The sequence below is a fragment of the Geospiza fortis genome, unplaced genomic scaffold, assembly GCF_000277835.1.
Source record: "Geospiza fortis unplaced genomic scaffold, GeoFor_1.0 scaffold346, whole genome shotgun sequence".
Taxonomy (NCBI): Eukaryota; Metazoa; Chordata; class Aves; order Passeriformes; family Thraupidae; genus Geospiza; species Geospiza fortis.
The window spans coordinates 556,579-578,835 of NW_005054361.1; the positions used below are offsets into that span (position 1 = coordinate 556,579).

The 22,257-nt window shown below is 35.0% G+C and overlaps 1 protein-coding gene across 1 annotated transcript in view; it reads right to left on the minus strand.

The window, feature by feature from the left end:
- Positions 1 to 22,257, minus strand: part of BBS9 (Bardet-Biedl syndrome 9) — a 288,972-nt gene that overhangs the window by 227,957 nt on the left and 38,758 nt on the right. Inside the window, exons 10-12 of the mRNA XM_031059382.1 lie at positions 6,348 to 6,529; positions 3,049 to 3,125; positions 834 to 887 (exon numbers count right to left, since the gene is read on the minus strand). Coding sequence (XP_030915242.1) covers positions 834 to 887; positions 3,049 to 3,125; positions 6,348 to 6,529 — 313 coding nt within the window. The remainder of the gene's footprint in view (positions 1 to 833; positions 888 to 3,048; positions 3,126 to 6,347; positions 6,530 to 22,257) is intronic.

Below are 22,257 nucleotides of genomic sequence, written 5' to 3' on the forward strand. Positions count from 1 at the left end.
TAAATACATCATTCATTTGAACTTCTTCGAGCAGACTTATCACTGATTTTATCAGAATTGTGGTTTTATCCTGTATCATTTTTAGCACTAAAAAATGCAGAGAAAGATGTTGGACCAAGTACAAGTAAACCACACTAGTCTGAGGGGATCTGGTTCAAACAGTTCAGTTACCCTCTGAATTTTACACTCTAGACAGAAAGAGAACTTGCAAGATCCTCAAAAATTAAAATCCATTAATATTCTTAGAAGATCATCCTAAAGTCAAAAATAAAAATCATGATCCTTTTTAGGCAATACTGAGGAAAAATTACACTTGCACGCACATGCATGTGCACGCATACACACACTTTCTTTACAATCAGTTGCAGGCACCAGATCTCATGAAGAACTGCAATTTTCTAATTAGATTTTCCTACATTTTTTTAATTGCTAAAGCTATGAAAGTATTTTTACAAAAGAAAGTCTATTTTTGTTTATTGACAATCAAAAAGGCAGCTGAAGATTATAAACTTCCCATTTGAGTAACCAAACATTTATTGCCATTGGAAAAAATATTCTCATGACTTCCAAAACTACTTCATTCTATCCAAAGAATGTTTCTGTGATGGCTTACTGATAAGCCTATCAAAATTAAAACTGCAATTACTTTCTGACTGGAGCAGAAGGCTTGCTAAAATGACACCGTGTCATACTAAGGAGAAAAAAAAATAATTATGTATTGTATTTCAAACTTCTCTCATTTTCATGTTCTAAGTGAAATACACAGAAAGTAACAGGTTTGTTACAATTTGCCACCACTATTCAAATGCTACTGTCTGAGTTAGGCACAGTACCTTTACTGTGAGTGATGGCACTGCCCCTGCTTTTACCTCACTGTCAGTGGCTTGCTGTGAAGAAAAAGATGAAAAGAGATGAAATTCAATGTTCCACATGAACAAGCAAACACAATAAAAGCAATATTACTTTCCTACCATCAACTTGGTAAGCACAGAATTAACATTAAAGGACTTATCATTTCTATGACAGATTAAAATACACAAAACACATTTCTGAGTTCCTTCTGAAAATGTGAAGTCTCTGTTTGAAATTCCCTGCAAAAAGGATAGCAAAAGGTCATGAATGTAGTATATATAAGAAACGAATACACTCTGATGTATATATGAATATTTGAAACTGTTTTGATTGGCACACTACTTTTCACTGTATATTTATTCAAATTCTGAAAATACCTTCAGCTATTCAGTAGGAAAAGGTGACTTCCAATCAGCCAATATATTATATACACAACATAGCATCTACTATAAAATCATCACACACCATTTTATAATCAGAAATATACCTGAAATTCAAAATAAAATTCTAGCAGGCACTTCAATACTCCTGCTAATTTCTATTTCAATAGGCAATTCCATCTACTTCAACATTTGTCTTGACCTTGTGGTCTATTTTAATCTTATTTTATGTTTATATTTTATTTTGAACAGGTCAGTCACTACAGTTAAACAAAATGCTCCCATTTAAACTATTATAAAGAAACACTTCTCTCACTTCTGCTATAATACCAAATTACTTATTTGACCTTATACCTTCTCATTATAAAACAGTAAATTAAAAACAGCATAAGGGCCACTTCTGCAAACTTCATAAGAAGTCAGAAAGCTGGTAGGCTCTCTGGGTTCCAGAAGCAGGACTTTCATTTGTACATTGTGCACCTTTCTCAGCTAAAAAAACAACAGATGCTCTCACACAGGCTTGTCACGCTCTCTGGTGACCAGTGGTTGATTCTGAAACAATAACAGGGGTATAAAGATATGGAACCTTACCATATTCAGCTTTCAGAAATTACCTGGATTTCCTGGATCAGAGGCCACACACAGCAGGTGGCATTAAATAACGGAATGGTCCTCCACTTGCTTATCTACACTATTTTAATACTATATATCCTCTTTGCTTTTTTCACACAGATTGCAATTTCAATCTTTTCACAAGTGCAGAAGTAGCATCGGAAATCCTGTCGCTCCCAAGGTAACTGCAGAAGGCTTAAAATTGTTCCTACATTTGCTTATTGATCCTTCCCCACAAAGTATCTTATCAGATTTTTCCTTCCTAGGCAGCTACTGAAAGAACCCACAGAAAAGCCGACCACACAGGAAACTAAGATATATGGATAGATAAAGATTCAAAGCTGTGGTTTGATTGATAGACTGAGTTACTCACATATGAAACAGACCAGTTGCATCTGGAAGGTTGAGCAAATGAGTGCAGCAGCATTAGAGCATTCTGTGCACCTAACAATTCCAAGGGTTGTGAGCAGATTATTGCAGCTAGCCAAGACCAGGTCACACTGTCCTTTTTTCCACAGACAAGTGCTAGGACACTAGCACACATTATAAAGAAGTCCATTTACCAAAGAATAATATCCTTATGTATTTTTTAAACAGTAAGTAGCTGTGAAAAATCAGTTTTGCCAAAAGTAGTGGCCAGAAATGGACAATTAAAGATGTTATAGTGCAACAAGTATTTTGCATGTACAAGTATGTTACCTACAAGCTTTCCCAAATCCCACTTTGACTAATTTTTGTAAACTACATAGGTATACAACATGAATAAAGTAATTACGCTGCAACACCAAAGAATATTGAATGATAGCTTGTTGGAGAAAGATTTTTTCCTAGAATACAGCTTGAGTGGTTTGAGTATTCTGTCTTTGAAAGATCCAAGGGTGACACTTTGTTTCCCCCAACGTTTACCACTGCTCACCACTACGAAGTTATTCCAGACCCTAACGTTCTTGTTCACGTATGTTTGCTCAGCCAAGAATCTAAAGGTCTCCAGATAGAATACAATTAAATAATTTTAATAATTCTAGTTAAAATCTTTAATAAAAGTGGGTGCTAACTGATGGAAAAGTAGGCGCTAATTGAATGAGCGGGCCATGAAGCTCATTCACACAAATGTAAATAGTAATCACTATGCATGATCAGTCATTATTTACTCATATGAAATCAATGGGTTTTTTGGAGTAATTTCCTTTTTACAGGTACGTACAGATTCTTCATCCAAATCAGGTGAAACTTCTGCCGTGACAGTTACATCTCTCTGTTTTTCAGATTCAGGCAAAATATCTTAAAGAAAAAGAACAAAGCAAAAGCAAATCAGTTCTCCTTTAAGAAACATTCAGCTACATTCCTAAAAACAATACTATTTCAACAGCATCAAATCTGAAAGTTAGATCTCTACACCTACTAGTGTAAAGAAAAAAATAGCAATGTGTATGATTTTGGAAATTTCCAAAATCTTCACAATTTCATTAGATTTCTACAGACAACCTAAACATGGATCTCATTCTGGGTTTCTGATTTCTGTATGAAAAAGGATTTAGATGCATTCTATAACAAGATTTTACACCTAATATCCATGATCTTCAGAGACTGTAAGGTATTTTTAAACTTTTGTCCTCACATGCATATGTCAATATACGATGAATAACTACCTTCAAAATAACACCACACATCTCATGGCACTTTCATCTAAATAATTTGATAGCAAATATGTTAAACAAACAAAGATTCTGTGTCTAATAGTCTAATCTTCAGCAAATTCCTCTGCATTAGGAGGTATACCAAAGTTTTTATGTATAGACCATTACATGTGGCTTGATTAAAATAGACACCAGATGATTTCTAGGACTATCAACATACAAGGCAAAAGAATGCTACAAACTCACTAAAATCCATAATACAAAACCTTATGCCAATTCACACATTAAAAAAAATACATATATATACAAATTAAAGCCTTAAAAACCTTGAGGAATTACATAACCTCTTAAGAGTCCAGAACAGCTCTAGGGTATTTGCATTTTTTCTAAAAAGCATTTCTATTTTTAACATACTAAATGTATTGGAAAATGAAAAATCTGAACAGGAAATATATAGTTCCTAAAGTAACAAGTAAACAGTTGATGTAAAGGGCCAATTAACATATTAATTGAATAACTGAGAGTATGAGCACATTCAGAAAGCTGCAAGAATTTTATTACACACAGAGTTCTGAAAATGACCTAGAACTAGTAGACAGTACATTATATCTTTCTAACAAGAGGGTCAAGGGAAAAGATTTTGATAACGACAGAAAACAAGTATTCATTTTCTTGTGCTCAGAGAGAAATGCCTCCTTTTACTACAAGAAAGAAAAGCAAAACCTAAACACATTTCTCCTAGAAAAGAAGTTTAGGCCTGTTTCATACTGCCACAATTGCAAAAAACTGGTCCTGCCAATTACACATAGCTCAGCAGGGTCCATTCTTTTTCTATCCCTTCTTAACCATTTCGCTTCTGGTTGCTTCTTCAAGCTAACAATGTTGCAACCTCTGTCATAGAGTCATTTTTCTATTAGAAGTACAACAGAGATTACAATCAAAGTGTACATGTAAGTTTCAGCTTTTTGTTACTATTAAACTGAGCCAAAACACGTTTAATCACTTACGTCATCCAGACTGATGCAAGTAACATTAGATTTAAGTTAGTGTAACAGTTAAGATTTTTAAATATTTAATCAGTTTATACTGTAAGTCCTTATTCTTCTAAATGTATAAAACAGCTTAAGTTCAACAGTTTAATGGTCAGCACTGGACAGAAAGACATTTATGGAAATAAGTACCATAAGGTTTTTTAATACAATGACCTAATTCTAAATACCTTCCGCATTTGAAAGTCAAAATGAAACAAAGAAAAATTATTTCCATATAAGGGCAGATATTTTCAAAACAACACAAATTCTGACTGGACAAGCATGAATTCAAAAGACAAGAAATGCAACGGGTCATTTTAAAGATTGTGCTTAGGAGTAAATTAATGGCAACCAAGGCTCATGCTGAAGTTTTAAGAAAAAAAAGCCAAAATGAAACAAAAGCCAAAACATACAAAATTGACATGTATTCTTCACAAGTAAAATGTTTTGTTGTATAAGAATGTTCTCATACAAGTTTTACATCCAGTTAAAGAAACTCAAACACAGCATCATTAGGACATCTCTCCACAAAAAAAGAGTATCCGCAAAAACTCATCTGAAAACACCACTTAGATCAGATTAGACAAATTGAGGAAGAAAGGGAGTTTAAGCAAAAAGAATGGTGAAAAAATCAAAAATATTCATAGCAAATTTATCATACATAACAGTTATTACAAAATTTTAAAAGGACAGCTACAGTTCCTTTCTCTCTCCTTAGAGTTTCCAGACAACATGTTGAAATTAACAAGCTGAAGTTGATTCACTTCAAATTTGTTGACTTGTTCTTTCTGCCAGGCTTTTCTTTCCTTTGCTTATGACAGAGAGACAAAATTGTCAAATACCCATAAGGATGGACTGTGGTAAAAATCAGTGGAATTTTTCACATCTGTATGCTTAAATAACACATTACTGGATTCAGAAAATTAAAATCCTGATATAAGTCTACCATGATAACGGATGAAGTCACATGTAATTACAAAACAAAGAAATTCCTGTGTTGCAGAATCAAACTCATGCTCACAGATAAATAAATTTATTTTCTAGGAATTTCAGCTGAGAGGTTTTTCTTTTTTTTTTCACCTAGAAAACCATGACTATTTCTTTTATGCGTTTTAAGAACATGCTATCTATCATGAAGGGAAAAAATTAATTTGTTCTTTCTATTTGTTGAAGATTTATCCATAGTTTCCTGTAAAATCACATGCTTCCAATTCCCTGCACAAACCAGGCTGTTCAAAAATACAGTTATGAAAACTTTGAGGATCTCTGTAGAAATTATGTGCCCTTACTTGAATAAAATCAATGCCAGTTATTAGCAATGTATATATATTCCAGAATTTATTATCATCAGATATGTCATTCTGTTCTACAAGACTGCTTTTCAATAGTCAAGCTAACAGAAAAGTTGCTTTTAAAAAAGTCATTTTTTGTTAATTTCACAACTTAAAAAGTCATTTGTATTAATAAACTGAATTTTTCAATACTTTCATTCTCTCTGAAACCTAACTACATCAGATTGTTGAAATTCTTAAAGTTTTCTTGCCTTTGGGTAGTCCCTGCACCATCAATTTTTATTCTGAACCGTTGCACTAATGAGAATTATCTACAACCTGATGTAAATAACTTCAACCTTCCAACAGCATTATGAAAATACAAAGAAAAAAACCTTTATCCAAGGGCTTTACTGTCTAGGATTTATTTTTTTAATCTTAAATATTAAATTTTCTACAGAAATGTAACTATCATAAAGTCTGAAACTAAAATATTTTAAAATGCTAAAAGGAAAGTCAGGTGAATAAAGGTATATAAAAATATAGAACAAGAAAGAAGTATACCTTGTGTTTTTGTGGCCTCCCTGATAATTTTCTGAAGCTCTTTCATTTCAGCATTCATTTCTTCATAGTTTATTTCCCTAGAATCAACCTTAGGAGCCTGGAAGAGTGAAGGATCAGTTCCAAGGTACGAACATTGAAGATGTCCATCATCACTCAGAGTGACTATAACACCCTTCAAGTCTCTGCACAAAAGAAAAAAAAATAAAGCTTACTAAGAAATTGGGAAGAATCACAGAAGCAATAACATTAATAATAATATTTATTCCTTAATTAAGACATCTTCATTAATATTACTCCCACTCAATGCAATCATACCTAAGAATGGATTTGTTTTAGATTACTAAAGGGCCCTCAGAACCTGTGAATCTCTACAATTAGGAGAGGTAATGGAAAGGATCAGAACAAACAAGCTGAATACACTGGGCAGTTGTAACCTATTTATTCATCTAAGTCTTTTGAAGTTGCAATATTTAGATTACTATACAGGAAAAGGAATCTGGGGGAGGGGAAAGGGAAGGGAAAAGAGGGGTTAGAAGAAATCATGAGCAGATGGAAGATGCTCACAAAGAAGACAGCTTTAGGGCTTTGATGGTATTAATAGCTCCCCTAACCAATTATTTGGCTGCTATTGCAGCTACTGTGCTGGCTTCAAAACCAGGCTGGCTCTTCCCTGCAGTATCCATCTGAAAGGAAACCACACAGATCCAGAGCATTCCCCTTACACTCCTCTGAATCAATACAAGTGAGTGTTTTATTAGCTACACTATAGTCTCTTTTCTCTCAAGGGAAAAGTACCTCATTGCTCCTACAAAAATCTCACTCGTTTTGCTTATCTGATCTGTACAATGCAAATGCAAGATTCAGGAAAGTATTTAACAAACTATGAGACAATAGGGATTATTGCCAGCATTTTGCTTAATTTGAAGCTTACTCCGAACACAAGAGAAACTGAACAGTACAAACCAGCGCAGAAATTAACAGCAAATGCTAGGAGCATCAACTTTCATTTTATTTTTTAAAATGCCTACTTTTAATTAAATAAAAAGCCTGTATTCTCTTTCATAATCACGGCATTACACATTCATGCCAGTAATTTGCTCTTACTCCATCCTTAAAATACCTTACAGCAGATACTGCCTTTGCATCAAACATGACTGCCATAAAAAGCAAAGAAAGATTAAATATAATTCTTAGATATAAAAAGTCTTTTGGACAAGAAGGCCTAATTCACTATCACACGAATCAAACCCTTGTAAAATACTGAATTTATGTAAGCATTCAAGCTATAATTCATATAGAATTAAAAAAAATTCTTTTCACTTACACACACTGATACCTTTCAAAGGTCTCCTCTAGTAAAATGAAAAGGCAGGTAGCTATGTAAAAGAAATAGAATTCTCTCAGGTTTCCTACACGGACTTGTAGCATGGCTCCAGAACTCACAGATAGAAAACCTCAATCCAAAATTTTCCATGGTAATAGTAATTACAAAAGTCAACAGATGTCACAGATTAATTTTGACCACTGATGGTCCACTTGTACTGTTCAAAATGTCTTTTTGTTGCACACTAAGGCCACAATCCCAATGGTGGTTCTACAGCTGCAATAAATAATCTGGAAAAACTATGCTGTGACTGAGATCATCTGAACTCTGTACAGTTATAACTGCACACAGGAATGAAGACCCTACTGGGCACTGTACAAATCAGTAATTACTGTAGGTAAGTTTAAGCTTTCTCTTTCTACAGAAAGCAATTGTTATTCAGTGAAAGAAAGAAATCTCTTTATTGAATTATGAATGTATGGAAATTGCTTGTAAGGGTTTTTTGGACCACAGGTACCTCCAGTCAGCCCTTCACTGAGGCTGGAACATGCAAATCTGAACTGCCTTCTGGAACAGAACATACATTAAAGGGCTCAAACACAATGTTCATCTTATCTACCATATAAGCTCATCTTAACCAGAAACATTCTTTTTTGGGACTACTGCTTAGTGCTACAGAAAAGCTTCCATTTACCACTGCAACTTTTAACATGCAATTTTCAGCAGGCCCTACCAAAAAGGTAACCGGAAGCTGTCTTTGTGAGCACCATAAGGTTGGAGATGCCAAGACTCACACAACAAATACTTGAAGAAAAATAAGTGGAAGATTTAATACTAATTTTCAACTTACATACCCAGTACCTGTGCTAGCAGCCATCCTGTGAATGTCATGACTTTTCTGTGACCTGTGAGCTTGGGGCTTGTATCCTAAAGGGACTTTCTGACTATTCTCTCTATTTGAATATTTGTTGTTGATTTGTTGTTGGTTTCCCTGCTCAGGATTGACTCTGTTGTTTTAATTACATGCAGAACTGTCCATCCCAATTTTCTTATGTCCAAAAAGGTTTGTACAACACAAACCTGTGCTTACAGAATTCTGGATGGCACATGAAACAAATACATTGGGACAAACCTGAGTTCTCTAATATGAGAAATGTTAGGAGACAGACTATTAGGAATACTTGCACCACAACACAATCTTAGCAAGCATGCAAATAACACCCAATGTACAGGGTTTTGTCAACATCTGCCAAATGTTTGCAAGGAGCTTTACCATATTGGTCAGGGGTGCAGTAAAGTCTTTAAAACTGGGGCATTGTTGAGGCAGTGCATGCTACCAAATGCACTGCCCCACTCTTTGCTATCAAATTACACCAAATGATGCCTTTTTTTTAGGGGTAGGGGCAAAACAAGAGAAACAGCATCAGGAGCTTTTTCTACAACTGGATAAAGAAAACTTCTGAAAACAAGACAGTTTCTAGAATTGTCCAGCAACGCTTTGGACGATCTTAAAATTTTTCCCCAAATGTATACATCTGTTAATCTAATAAGGAAAGATCCATGAGGAATTTGAACGTAAAACAAAAGGGCATGAAGAAATATCGCTACAAAGTCAGCAATAAATCTTTGATGATATATACTAAGGTATAATATATTCAAATGTGGTTTGTAAATACAGCCCTTCCTATACACAATTAAGCTGGCAGTTATCTGCAGCTAATCAGTCTATCAAATGAGATCTATTTAAATTAATGAGGTGATTTACCTATGTAAATTATGCTTGGCTTAACCTCTGAGTCAGCATTACAGAATGCACATCCAGAAGCTCCACTTTAAAATTAACTCATTTCAACCACCTTTTCTGATAGTCATGACACCCTTGAAGTCTACACTATCTCAGAGACAAAAGCGTTAGTTTAAGAAAGCAGCATTACAAATTATACTTTTCCTTTGCTTCAGTTAGTGTTTTGCCGGGTCCCAAGAAGACTGTTCAACATGAAACATACCTAAGTATAAAAAAAGCCTTTCTCAGTAATCTTTCTTTGTTAAAAGCAGTCCATGATTGTGTACATCAATAGAAACAATAAGAAAAATATGGCTAAGCAGTTCTAATATATTTTTTATAATACATTCATTTCTCTGTTGGAATGTTTGTCAGTCAGTCAAAATTGCATTATTTTCTCAATCTTTTTTAACAGTGGTTAAGGACAGCAAGGGGAGGGGAAGCGTATTTTAACAGTTTTATAGAACTTTCCCCACAGCTACTGCTATCACACAATATCCTTGCAAATACCATTACTTCATTTGGCACATTTTGCATACAATCTGGAATTTCAAGTACTTGTTAAATTTCTTTTATTGTAAGCTATTCTTTTTTTACTATGTATCACACAATAGTCAGAGTAATAGTAAATCTAAGGGGACATTTTAACAGTGAGGAACTCAAAGTATAAAACAAATTATTCTGATATCTAAAATAACTTTACAGTACAAAGCAGCTCTGACACACATATGGTAATAATTTGAAAAACTATCTTTTATTGGATTCTGGGTAATAATAATGGCATATGCTTTTTGTAGGTCTTCTCTTACTAAACAAATTGCTCATAACATAGTTCTTGAAGAAATTAAAATGCTTTGCATGTTTCCAGTTATATAATACCAAACTGATCACTCAAACAAATTATTTAGAGGTTGAATCAGTAGTTCTGTTTTACTTGAACGACACATGCTAAGCTTTGGACAACTCTTAGGACAAGGTCTTGTTATTGACACCATTTGCAGCTTTAATTATTTATAATAGCTCATAAAATTTCTACTTCAATTTCAGAAGTGGTCTTAATTGCTATTACTCAAACGAACCATTTTAGAAAACAAGATTCTTTGCAATAGTACTTTCTGCTCCTTATTGACAATATATTATTTAAAAGCTACTAAACTAGGAAACTAATTCCTGGAATTGTGCTCAAGCATTTTGAAATCATTTCTCTCCTGATTTTATCACCCTTTGAGCCAATTCTAGGCAAGAGCACAACTCAATCGCACTTTTTAGTTTCGTGCTTTTGAAAACCTAAATTATTCTAAGTTCACTACCATTTCAGTGTCATTTTAAGGTGTAACTACATGAAGTATTTGACAAAACACTGAAGGAAGATCAGACTAGGAATAACTAACGATAAGAACTTTCTAACATGAACTAATGGGAATAAAAGTAAAAAGCCTATCTAACTCATATTAAACATACACTCCAAAATCTCAAGTATCCCCACAGCTGAATATTCAAAGTACATCCAGTGTGACTCAATGCAAGCTACTACTGATACCTAACTGTCCTGCACATCTCTAGAGCACTCTCAGGCTTCTTTAAAATGCTTAGTAATGCTCAGTAAAAAAATCTTGGTTCAACTTACATTAGAAGTAATACTCATATGTGTAAGCCTTCCCCATGCTGCTATTACACATGAAAACAGACAACCTAATTACTATCAAAAATTAAAATGTTTTGAAACTATTTATATTATATATTTAGCATGCTTTGCACACTGCAGAGGGCACACAAACAAATAATGTAAACATAGTGCTCAAATATAATTATTTAACAATATGTCATTATATTAAATAGCATAAAGGGGCTGCTTTACAGAAAAGCATCCTTCATCTTTCCCATTTGTATGTTGCCTTAGGATGGCTGAAATTAAAAGAATACCAGATACTAATCTAGTTTAAAAAATTATAAAATGTATGCAAGAAGAAGAGGGAAATGAAACATGATTTCATCTTGATAACCAATGGAAAAGCAGTTAAAAAAGGGCAGTTAGGACTAGAACAACATGTTAACATTTATCCCCTCTTATAAACTCTGAAATGCAGAGGGCCAGAACTGAGTAAAACCTGAATGTGACTATTTTAAATGGCTGAAGAATTCTCCACGTCTCAGGTCCTATATGGGTACTTTTGCTCCCTACTTGTGAGTGAAGACATCTCCACAGGCAGCTTTACATGGCGCCACTACACAGCAAAACAACAAAGCAGCCAGCACCAGGACAAACTCTCACCAGGCTTTAGCTTTTGTAGCCCTCCTTGTGTAGTTTTCTCTTTGAAAAAGACTCTGCCTAAAATGCCATCCAGCAACCAAATAAAAAGGAGTATTTTCCATCAAACAAAACAAAAAAGAATAAAAGAAAAAAGAATAAAAAAAAGGAGAAAAGGAAATTGACTGTTTTTACTTTTACTGCCAAGTTAAAAGCAAGCACTTCTCCCAGGAGTTTAGGTCGGGGGCCCTTTCTGCCAGAGCACTGCTGCCACCTGCGGGGCAGCAGAGCTTTCATACAGGTGAGCCCTGAGTGCTACCACGTCATGTTGTGTGAAGCAGGCACAGGGTTTTTTTACCAGGGTCACTATAACAGCTTAACATTAATTTCCTTGGCACAAGACAATCTTACCAGACCAATATTTAACAGTAAATGCCCTGGGACACACATCCCTGCACGAGACAACCTTGTGGTCCCTCCAGGCAGGGAACACACACACCACACACTAATACAGGCAGGCTAGGCATGAAATTTAAGCTTATGCTACAAGATGCATACAAAATGCAGAATTTTATCTGAAGGATTACCAACTTTGTTTCTTGCTGTTTTAAATATAAAATTAAAGCTATTTCAGAAGTAACAAAAGTTTTACTTAAAAATTATAGCAGATAGCCATCTAAAATGCAGTTTTAAAGTAAAATTAGTATTTGTCACCAAATAGAATAAAAACATAATATTCAGAGTGATGACACAGGCCTCCAGAAATATATGTTCTTGCTTTAAGCAAAAAAATATAAAGAGCACTGAAGTATAATGTATTCAAGGAAAAATTCATAATTTACACATTGCATTTCTCAGCATCACAGTTCCTTATCTAAGACACCTAGTGGCATTAGCAGAATTGAAAATGAATGTGAGGACTGACAAGAAAATTTGATTACTTTAGTAAGAGTGCAGCCTATACGCCAGAGCTCTAAATAACAAGAAACAAGAGAAATTGGATTGTGATTTCTCTGTGACAGTACCAGCATTAGCAACAAGAAAAAAATTAATATCAGCTGTGACACATTTAGAACATCTCCATGCTTCACTCTCTCTTAAGAGTGTATTTCTGCATTTGCACCTTCTTCATGTGAAACCTATAATCTGTTTCAAGCCCAAGCTCTCTTTGAAAAAGACTCTGCCTAAAATGCCGTCCAGCAACCAAATAAAAAGGAGTATTTTCCATCAAACAAAACAAAAAAGAATAAAAGAAAAAAGAAAAAAAAAAGAAGAAAAGGAAATTGACTGTTTTTACTTTTACTGCCAAGTTAAAAGCAAGCACTTCTCCCAGGAGTTTAGGTCGGGGGCCCTTTCTGCCAGAGCACTGCTGCCACCTGCGGGGCAGCAGAGCTTTCATACAGGTGAGCCCTGAGTGCTACCACGTCATGTTGTGTGAAGCAGGCACAGGGTTTTTTTACCAGGGTCACTATAACAGCTTAACATTAATTTCCTTGGCACAAGACAATCTTACCAGACCAATATTTAACAGTAAATGCCCTGGGACACACATCCCTGCACGAGACAACCTTGTGGTCCCTCCAGGCAGGGAACACACACACCACACACTAATACAGGCAGGCTAGGCATGAAATTTAAGCTTATGCTACAAGCTGCATACAAAATGCAGAATTTTATCTGAAGGATTACCAACTTTGTTTCTTGCTGTTTTAAATATAAAATTAAAGCTATTTCAGAAGTAACAAAAGTTTTACTTAAAAATTATAGCAGATAGCCATCCAAAATGCAGTTTTAAAGTAAAATTAGTATTTGTCACCAAATAGAATAAAAACATAATATTCAGAGTGATGACACAGGCCTCCAGAAATATATGTTCTTGCTTTAAGCAAAAAAATATAAAGAGCACTGAAGTATAATGTATTCAAGGAAAAATTCATAATTTACACATTGCATTTCTCAGCATCACAGTTCCTTATCTAAGACACCTAGTGGCATTAGCAGAATTGAAAATGAATGTGAGGACTGACAAGAAAATTTGATTACTTTAGTAAGAGTGCAGCCTATACGCCAGAGCTCTAAATAACAAGAAACAAGAGAAATTGGATTGTGATTTCTCTGTGACAGTACCAGCATTAGCAACAAGAAAAAAATTAATATCAGCTGTGACACATTTAGAACATCTCCATGCTTCACTCTCTCTTAAGAGTGTATTTCTGCATTTGCACCTTCTTCATGTGAAACCTATAATCTGTTTCAAGCCCAAGCTCCCTCACAGGCAGACAGGTTTATAACAGCTTTCAAAGGCTCTACTAACAGCTATGCCATTGTGAATTTATGATATGGAGAGCCTCAAAATTTATCCTTTCTCTAAGCCTTCTCTTCTCCTACTTCAAGGTAGTGGTTAGAGTTCATATCACTACAGGCAAGCTGGAGAGGCCCCTGGGATCTCTCCTTCCAAAATAAAAGAGAGGCAAGGAGATTCACAGATAAAATCTACACTCTAGTTAAGTTTATCATTTTAGATAAAGTATATTGCTAATGGTTGGCTTCCTGTAAGATAATACTGGGAGGTACACAAGGAAAATTAGACCATGCATAGATTATTAAGAGGTGAACAACAATGACCATAATGTGTCTTTAAAACCGATTTATTCTGAAAGCTTGAAGAATTACATAACTTTTAAAACACTCAACTCAAATTAGTTTACATCTTTCTCTTTACAGTTGCCTGCAAGTTTCAAAATTCACCAGCATTTCAGCAAGGAAAAAGTGTGTACTTTTGACTATTAGTTTTAACAATATTTATAATTGTATCCTCACCCTGCCTGGTAAAGAACAAAACTGTTTTTTCAAAGCGTCTCTAGCACTTTGCACTGCTTGCTGCCCCTCAGTTCCACAGCTTGACATAAATGTCCCATGTGCTCCTCCTTGTACAAAAAAAGTCTTTCAGGTTACTAGCATAATAATCAAGACATTCAAAATCAACAGACTGAAACTTCTCATAAAACTGTGTTTCAAACAAGACATCCAGCACTTTCATGGGTAGAGTGTCAGAATACATCCATAAATTCCAACCCACTGCTCAATAACCAGCTCCAAGACTTAGAGTTCAGAGACTGATACACGTTATAGTCCACTCTGTCACAACAAATGGCACACACAAATAATGGGCTAGCCAAAAAACAGCCCATGATATTTGTTTAAACACAAGGATCTTATTTAAAATACTAGAGGGGTGTTACCTGCCTTCTTATTCTTGAGAATTTCCACTTTTAAGGTTCTCTAGAACGATGAAGGTAGCAATATTTTTATTTAAAGTTGAAACCCTTACAAAATAATATGAGTGTAAAAAGTAGGTTTTTTGAAAAAGTAAATAAGTGGCATGCAATAAAATTAGGGGAACTGGCTGGCAATATGGGCATGTGCTTAGCATCATAGAGTAAATGCCATTTGAAGCTGGCTTGCTAGAAAATCACAGTACATGCTGAACATAGTATGTGGCACATCTATGTCATTTTCAGGATCAGAATCCTACTAAAGTAAAAGAAATACAATTACATTCATATTTTGTGGCTAGAATACACATAATAAATTTATCTCTTCAAAAGACCTTTGGAAAGGGTCTTATTTTCTATTGCCATCTCTCAAAAATCTAGTGGCAGATGAGCGATGAGAAAAACAGATGTAATCTTTTTTTCCCCTTAAAAAATATTTCTTTAAAATACAATTATGTTTAAGTAGAAAGATTCTAGAAATCTCTGCACTTAATTTCTCAGATCAGGCAACATTCTTACAGAACACTCAAATAAAAATTTATATATATACATGTATAAAACTGAACAGTTCATACTGTACGTCATAACTGGCATTGCCTCTATTACAGTACTACTACACAGAAAGGGAAAATCTTTCAACAAACTATAAAGTTTGATTCCTGCACTTTTCTTTCCATAAAAGTGTGTAATAAGTGCTAAGTTTTGCTGGGTTTATATGTAAGTTTTGCCATTTTTATACAGTGATCCTTTAACAGTTGTGGTAGCTGCGGTGATGTCAGTTATAATAAGGAATAACAGATGGGCTGGAATGAAGAACAAAGTATTTTCAAGCACCTGGATAGCTAAAAATTTCAATAAGAGGAGTTTTATTTTGACTCCACCCAGTATTACCATATATGTGGTTGCACTTTTACACCTTATATACTTAATTCAACTACAATATTTCTCCATGTTTTTTCCAGTTAAATTAAATTCCTGTAATTCCTGTTGGCTTTCTACTGTTTGGAGAGCCCAGCTACATAAAGTACATCCATCCAACCACCCAACATACTAAAGTTCTGTGCCAAAAAAAAGTTTTAATTTCAAGTTCATATTTGGACCAGGCCAATACTTTCTCACTAACAAACTGATTGCAGATTTTAATAACTCTTTTTAAATACTGGATGCTAAAATTTCATAAAAGCACATTTTGAACCAATGACTAAACACCAGAGTTGTGAACTCCAATTTTTTGATTCACCTAATTTATTTAAATTAAACTCATCAGTCTGTTGGGCTACATATCAGTTCAAAACTGGAAATTTATCCTGAGTCAAAACAAAGAATTTAAACCCTTGTTTATGTTCTCTTCTTTAAGGAGACAGGTTGCTGAATTAGAGACTTTTTATATAATTTTACGAGATAAAGTGCCATGAAGTTGCAAGCAAGTTAACTATGTCAGGCTCAAGCTATTACTCATACACATAAGTCTTGTTCTATGAAGCCAGTAAACAACACTCCATAGGGACTTTAAACCTCATTAGACCAGTAAGTATACAAACCACACATTTCTTACCAACCATTCTAATACTATGAAATACTAATAAATCAGAAAATCCCAAGGGAGCATTGCATTAAATATTTTTCAAAAAGGAAAAAAGATTATTTTTTCCATTCACTGCATTAACGGTAAAACTCTTTATTGTTTGGTGTTGTGGGAAAGATAGGTTTAGTTTTAAATGCAATAAACACAATATCTCTTTCAGCAGAGTGTTCCCCTTCAAAATGTAAAATGGGTAACCCTGAAGTGCAGCATCACATATCCATTGGCCTATGCTTCAAATGTGTTGGAAGTGGTGTAGGGACAATCTCTGTCTCCATCACCAAAAATCCTCAGCCTTGCAGTCAAGCTGCAGACTGATGGGGAGAGACTGGATAGGAACAGAGTATTGTAACACATAGTAAGGTACTAAGTCATAAAACCCATCCAACCCTTCCTCACATATTCTTTCACACCCAGCGTTAAAGCACTTGGAATTTTTCTGCAGGCACTCATCATTTTAGTGAATGATTTTTAGTAGAGTTGGAGTAAAATGATAAATCAGTACACATCAAGAAACGATTGCTTTAGTAAATTAGAAGTCACTGTCTTTAAAACTAACTTATATGTTAAAATATTGTAAAATACTCTTTTGCAATGCACTTGAGTAACTGTAACACAAGTGGGGATGTCCTGAGAGAAAGTCCAGTAGTCATGGCTATCAGCACCACGTGCAATAGTTCAATATTCAAACACTTATTAACATGATTACATAGAAAATTAAATTTCAGTGTCTGAATTAGTCAAAGTCTCTGCTTCTTTATTATTTATGCAAGGGGAGAGACTCACACAAGAAAAACATTACAAATTCTAGATGTAATGATTCACTTTATTTTGTCTTATAAGTAGTAAGAAAATTGGACACTACTATAGCAACTTAAATCAGTAATTTTTCAGCGATTCAGTAAGCTACAGTATTTCCTGCATCGCAGCCTACACAATGCAACCTCAAAGTAATAAATTTTAGCCTCTAATTCAGCAAAATCAAATACAGAACAGCATATGTCAAAAAATTAACACCAATAGCCTATGGGTAGCTGGTTTTAAGAGATGGCTGATTGATATATTACTATCTGACACAGTCATAATGGGCTCGTGGTTCATGTACCAATGTTAGGAGTTCAGACATGACCCTGACAGTCAAGACTGCAGTGATCACACTTGGAGAAGCCGTACTGGCAATTTGCAGACAGCAATCACTTCTTGATTGCAAACTGAGCAAAACAGAATCAGTGGTGATTCTGTGGGTCCCTATGATGTATTTATGGAATCACTGCTCCAAATAAACCTAGGCAGACTTCAAGTTCATAAAAAGCTGAAGTGTGGATAAAGCTTGCTGAGTAACCCTGTGCTTGTCATCCTGACCATATAAAGCATACTTTATTTCCTAGACTTTTCAACAGTTACTTTTGTTTAAAAAAGAAAATCTATTTTTTTCCCATCCCAAATAATGAAAATCTATTTACTAGCTTAACTCGAGCAAAAAAGTTGAGTGCTGGAAATCTAATATTTTAAGAAACTCAGAAATTCTAATTATTTGGAGGTAATAAATTACTTTGGAATAAAAAAACCTTTCCAGACTTCTTCATATTTCCACTCCAGAAAACACGCTGTTCCACCACCAAGTAAAATTACATTTATCTGCCAAATAAATGAAAGTGAATGCAAATATTCTAGCTGCTTTCATCAACTTGTCCATACCTTTCAACCCCAGGTAATGAAAGCAACTTCACATTTTACAAGGTACATGAATCATTATGTGGTTTATCGTTTTCAAGAATCTTTCTTCCTTTAAGAACAGTCTTGCTCACAGATATAGAGGTAGATAAAAATGATCACAAAATAAAATTGGTTACTGTATTCTAATTCCCAGATGTAGCTCCTAAAAAACAAGAGGCACTACATATGCAAAGCATCCATCTACCTACAGACAAGTACAAGAGAATCACAGAATATGCTGAGTTGGAAGGGACCCACAAGGATCACTGAGTCCAGCTCCTGGCCCTGCACAGGACAACAGTGTGCATAACTGACTCTATATAACAGCCACAAGTTTTGAAATAATGGGTCACAAATGTGGGAAATTAAATCACAATTTGCCATATTTAGAAGAGGTGACTTATCCCAAACACAAACTCACAAATCTCTGCCTCACTACAGTGGCTCTAAGTTTTTTATTTTGGGTATTACTAACCAAATTCTAATGTGGCTGAAGGGGAAAATATCCTTCATTCAACCCTTAGAATTGGTGATAAACTAAAGTACTAAGAGTCCCCAGCAGAATAGAGAGGGAAGAAATATCTTTCCCACAACACATCCCCTGAACTCTGAGGTTGGCTTCCTGTTAGAACTGTGTTTGCTGATAAATTCCATATGAAATCAACATTTTTTTGCCATATGGATTCCACCAGACCTAATTTCTTGGTGGACAGTCAAAAGCACAAATAACCTAAATTAGAGACATCGTGAAACACTGATTTGAAAAAAAAGAGATATTTGAGCAAGTTTGCAGTCTATTTCATTTTAAAAGAAAAAAGTCAGGCTACCTTTCGGCATTCACAGGCTTATCAGATATAACTTGAAGACTGTATACAAACAAAACCAAGAAATAAAGTGGAGAGTAGAGAGCTTCAAAAATGTTCAGAAGGAAAAAAATAGTCCCCAGTTTAAAGGCTTCATGCTTTCCTATGGCAAAACACAGGTTCATAACTTGGTAGTAATCAAAACAGAAACCCCTTTCCCAAGATCACATCCAAACTCTAAATAAGTGTATATATAATTCTCTATCTATGTGTTTAAATTCAACTCACACTGGCACTTCAGATGTTTGTGACAGAAATATCCCAGAGGCTGGCAACACGAGCTATTTTGCTTCAGACCAAATGCACCTTAACATAATGTTCTAGTTCAGACCAACAAGGACAGAGTAATTAATACTCAGTGCAATCAATCAGCCATTAAAAGATGCACTCTGTGAAACAGCTCTGCCAAGTGTCAAATAAATAGAAAAATAGTTGTCTAGGTATTATAATCTAGTCCAAGGACCTTTTATGGTCAAGCACATGGAGCTAGAATAATTCAGATACAGAAAACAAATACGACTTGTGATAAAAAGTGAGAAGAGAAAGAGACAGAGAGAGAGAAATCTTAACACATCTCAAGAAGCATCAATCAGTGACAAAATTGTAACATTCATAATCTGTAAGTGTAAGAGATATTGCCTATGAAATTTCCTTTGTAAAGGAGATGTGGAGGTACAAAGTAGGTCTTAGAAAAGAGGTCTCTCATGAAACAGAAAAAGGGAAACTCAAGTGCAGGAAAAAAGGGAACCGACTTTACAGTCAATTCTATTAAGATACTTAGATAATTAGATGGATACCAAGCAAATACTGCTGCTTACAACTGCTATTTCAACACTGAAATTTTGATCGCAGTAGGAATTTTTGTCATTCCTTCATGTAACTTTCCTAGATTTCAGCTGTTTCAGCTGCAGCATATGGACAGTTTCTCTTCAAACCGCTCTAGAAAGGTTTGGGAGGGGCTGTTTGTGGATTTGGTGGGGGAATGTTTGGGGGTTTTTAATCAACTCAGGCAGAACACCTAAACCATTTTCTTCAAGAGTTTCAGCTTCAGTGAGAATGTGTTTGCACAGCCACGACTTGAAAGATAACAACCCAGGGCACACAAAAATATAACTGTTCAAGCAGGCTTATCCATGGGAAGATAAATTTGTGCTGACACAGAGACCTAGGCAGTTCAATGAATTGAAATTGTCAGTGTAAGTGGTTACACTTCTGAAGCAATCCAGGCAGTGTGAAGTATGTAGGAGTCCCCTTGACATTAAAAATATGTCAGAAGCAGTAACTAATATACATTAGCAGAACCAGAACATAAACTTGCAAAAAAATAAGGGACAAACTTCTATAACAATTACAAGAACTGAACTTCCAGTTAAGTGACTAGTCACAGAGATATTCAGGAAAAACCCAAAATAAGCACTCAAAATTTTGCCTGCAGTTCAAGTTTCTGATCACAAGCTTTTGAAGCAAATTTCCAACATCCTGACAGAGAGCATTCAGGTTTTAACAGAAAGCAAAAAGTGTAATTTAACAGGTTAAAAATACATAACCTTTAGAGTGTAGAAACACCTAAAATATTCTAAGTAACCGCTTCTCCTTGATTCTATTTTTTCTTCCATGTTTGTGAGAATGTGATGGAAATCAAGCAGTTTGTACTGGAATTTAATCTCAAATGTTGTAGTATACTATTATCTTTTTCTACATACTGGTGTTGCTACAGAGAAATACTGCATTACATGTTATTTTAAGAGGAAAAATCAATTCATAAATAATAAGGAGGGGCATACATTGGAATCACAAGCTGCTTTTGTGAGGCAATCACTACTCCTGCCCCAAGGGATTTACGTAAAACAGCTTCTAATAGTGGTTTTCTTATCCAGCAAGCTAGAGTCACACACTAGAACTAACAGACATTATGCCAAGGAGAAAATCCAAATGAACACGTATGAACTGTAGAGACAACTGTTTCAGAGCGCTCCACTTATTTTGTAAGTATTATTGCAATAAAAGTGAAGAAAGTAATTAAATGGCAAACATTGTATTTAAGGCACTTCAGTCTTTCAGCAGTGTAGGATTAACAACTTTAGGCTTATTAAAGTCCTTAATATTATTTATGTTACAGTAGCGCTGTGCTCAGAGGCCCCAACTAAGACTGAGGCCCCTCTTGAGTACAAGAAAATCATTATCACATTGACTTACAAATAATTCCCTTTCAAAATACTAAAAAAACCCACCAAAACAAACACATATGCCCCATTTAAGCCAAATTACTATCTCTATAGGCTTTACTACAGTTTTTAGCTCATTTTTTTTAATGCCAGAAGGAAGTAAAAGCAGACTGCGTATTTGCCAATAGCCAGGTAAAAGCATAGCTCAGAAACATACAGCCCTGCACCTCTCCCTGCCTTTCAGGCCATTGGGGACAGGCACACAGATGGTCCTTGGCTCATCAGTACCTGTATAAAGAGGTTTGCATCACTGCATTGCTGCCTCTCTACCTGCTAAAGAACGCAACCCCAAGTCAAACTCTGGCATTCGTAGGTCTGTGGGAAATAGCAAATTGAGCTGGGACAGATTTTAGGCTCTCAAATTTCTCCCTAATATCAAACTGCTGAGTGTTGAAGTTCACAGGGAATAGGCAGAAGCTGCATAAACATTTTAGACACATTATTGAAACAGATGGTTCAATATAATGGGTTCCCAAACAAGTAATTGTATATACAAATGTCAGTGCAATCTGCTTTTGTAAACGTGAGTGGTTTTTTTCAAATTTTTGTAATTCAAATATTTTTTCCATACTTCAAAAGCTGTACTGTTGTATCCTGTATAATTAGCTTCTGGGTTATACTAAGTGGCCCACTGAGACTGTTCATTATTTTTCAGTTGTTAAGACCTGTTTGTTGGATGAAAGCCAGCCAAATTCTCTCCTAAAAAAATAAGTTATGAATATTTTTTTTTAATTTTTTATCTATTAGAAACAAACAAGACACAAACATCCCTCAGATTACTCTGCACAACTCAGTAAAGCTAGTTAGTCAGATGTTCTATTTCCATTTATTTGGAGGTAAAATGCTTGACTTATGATCAAATGTTTAGCAATCCAGTGTATGTTGGCCCAGCAC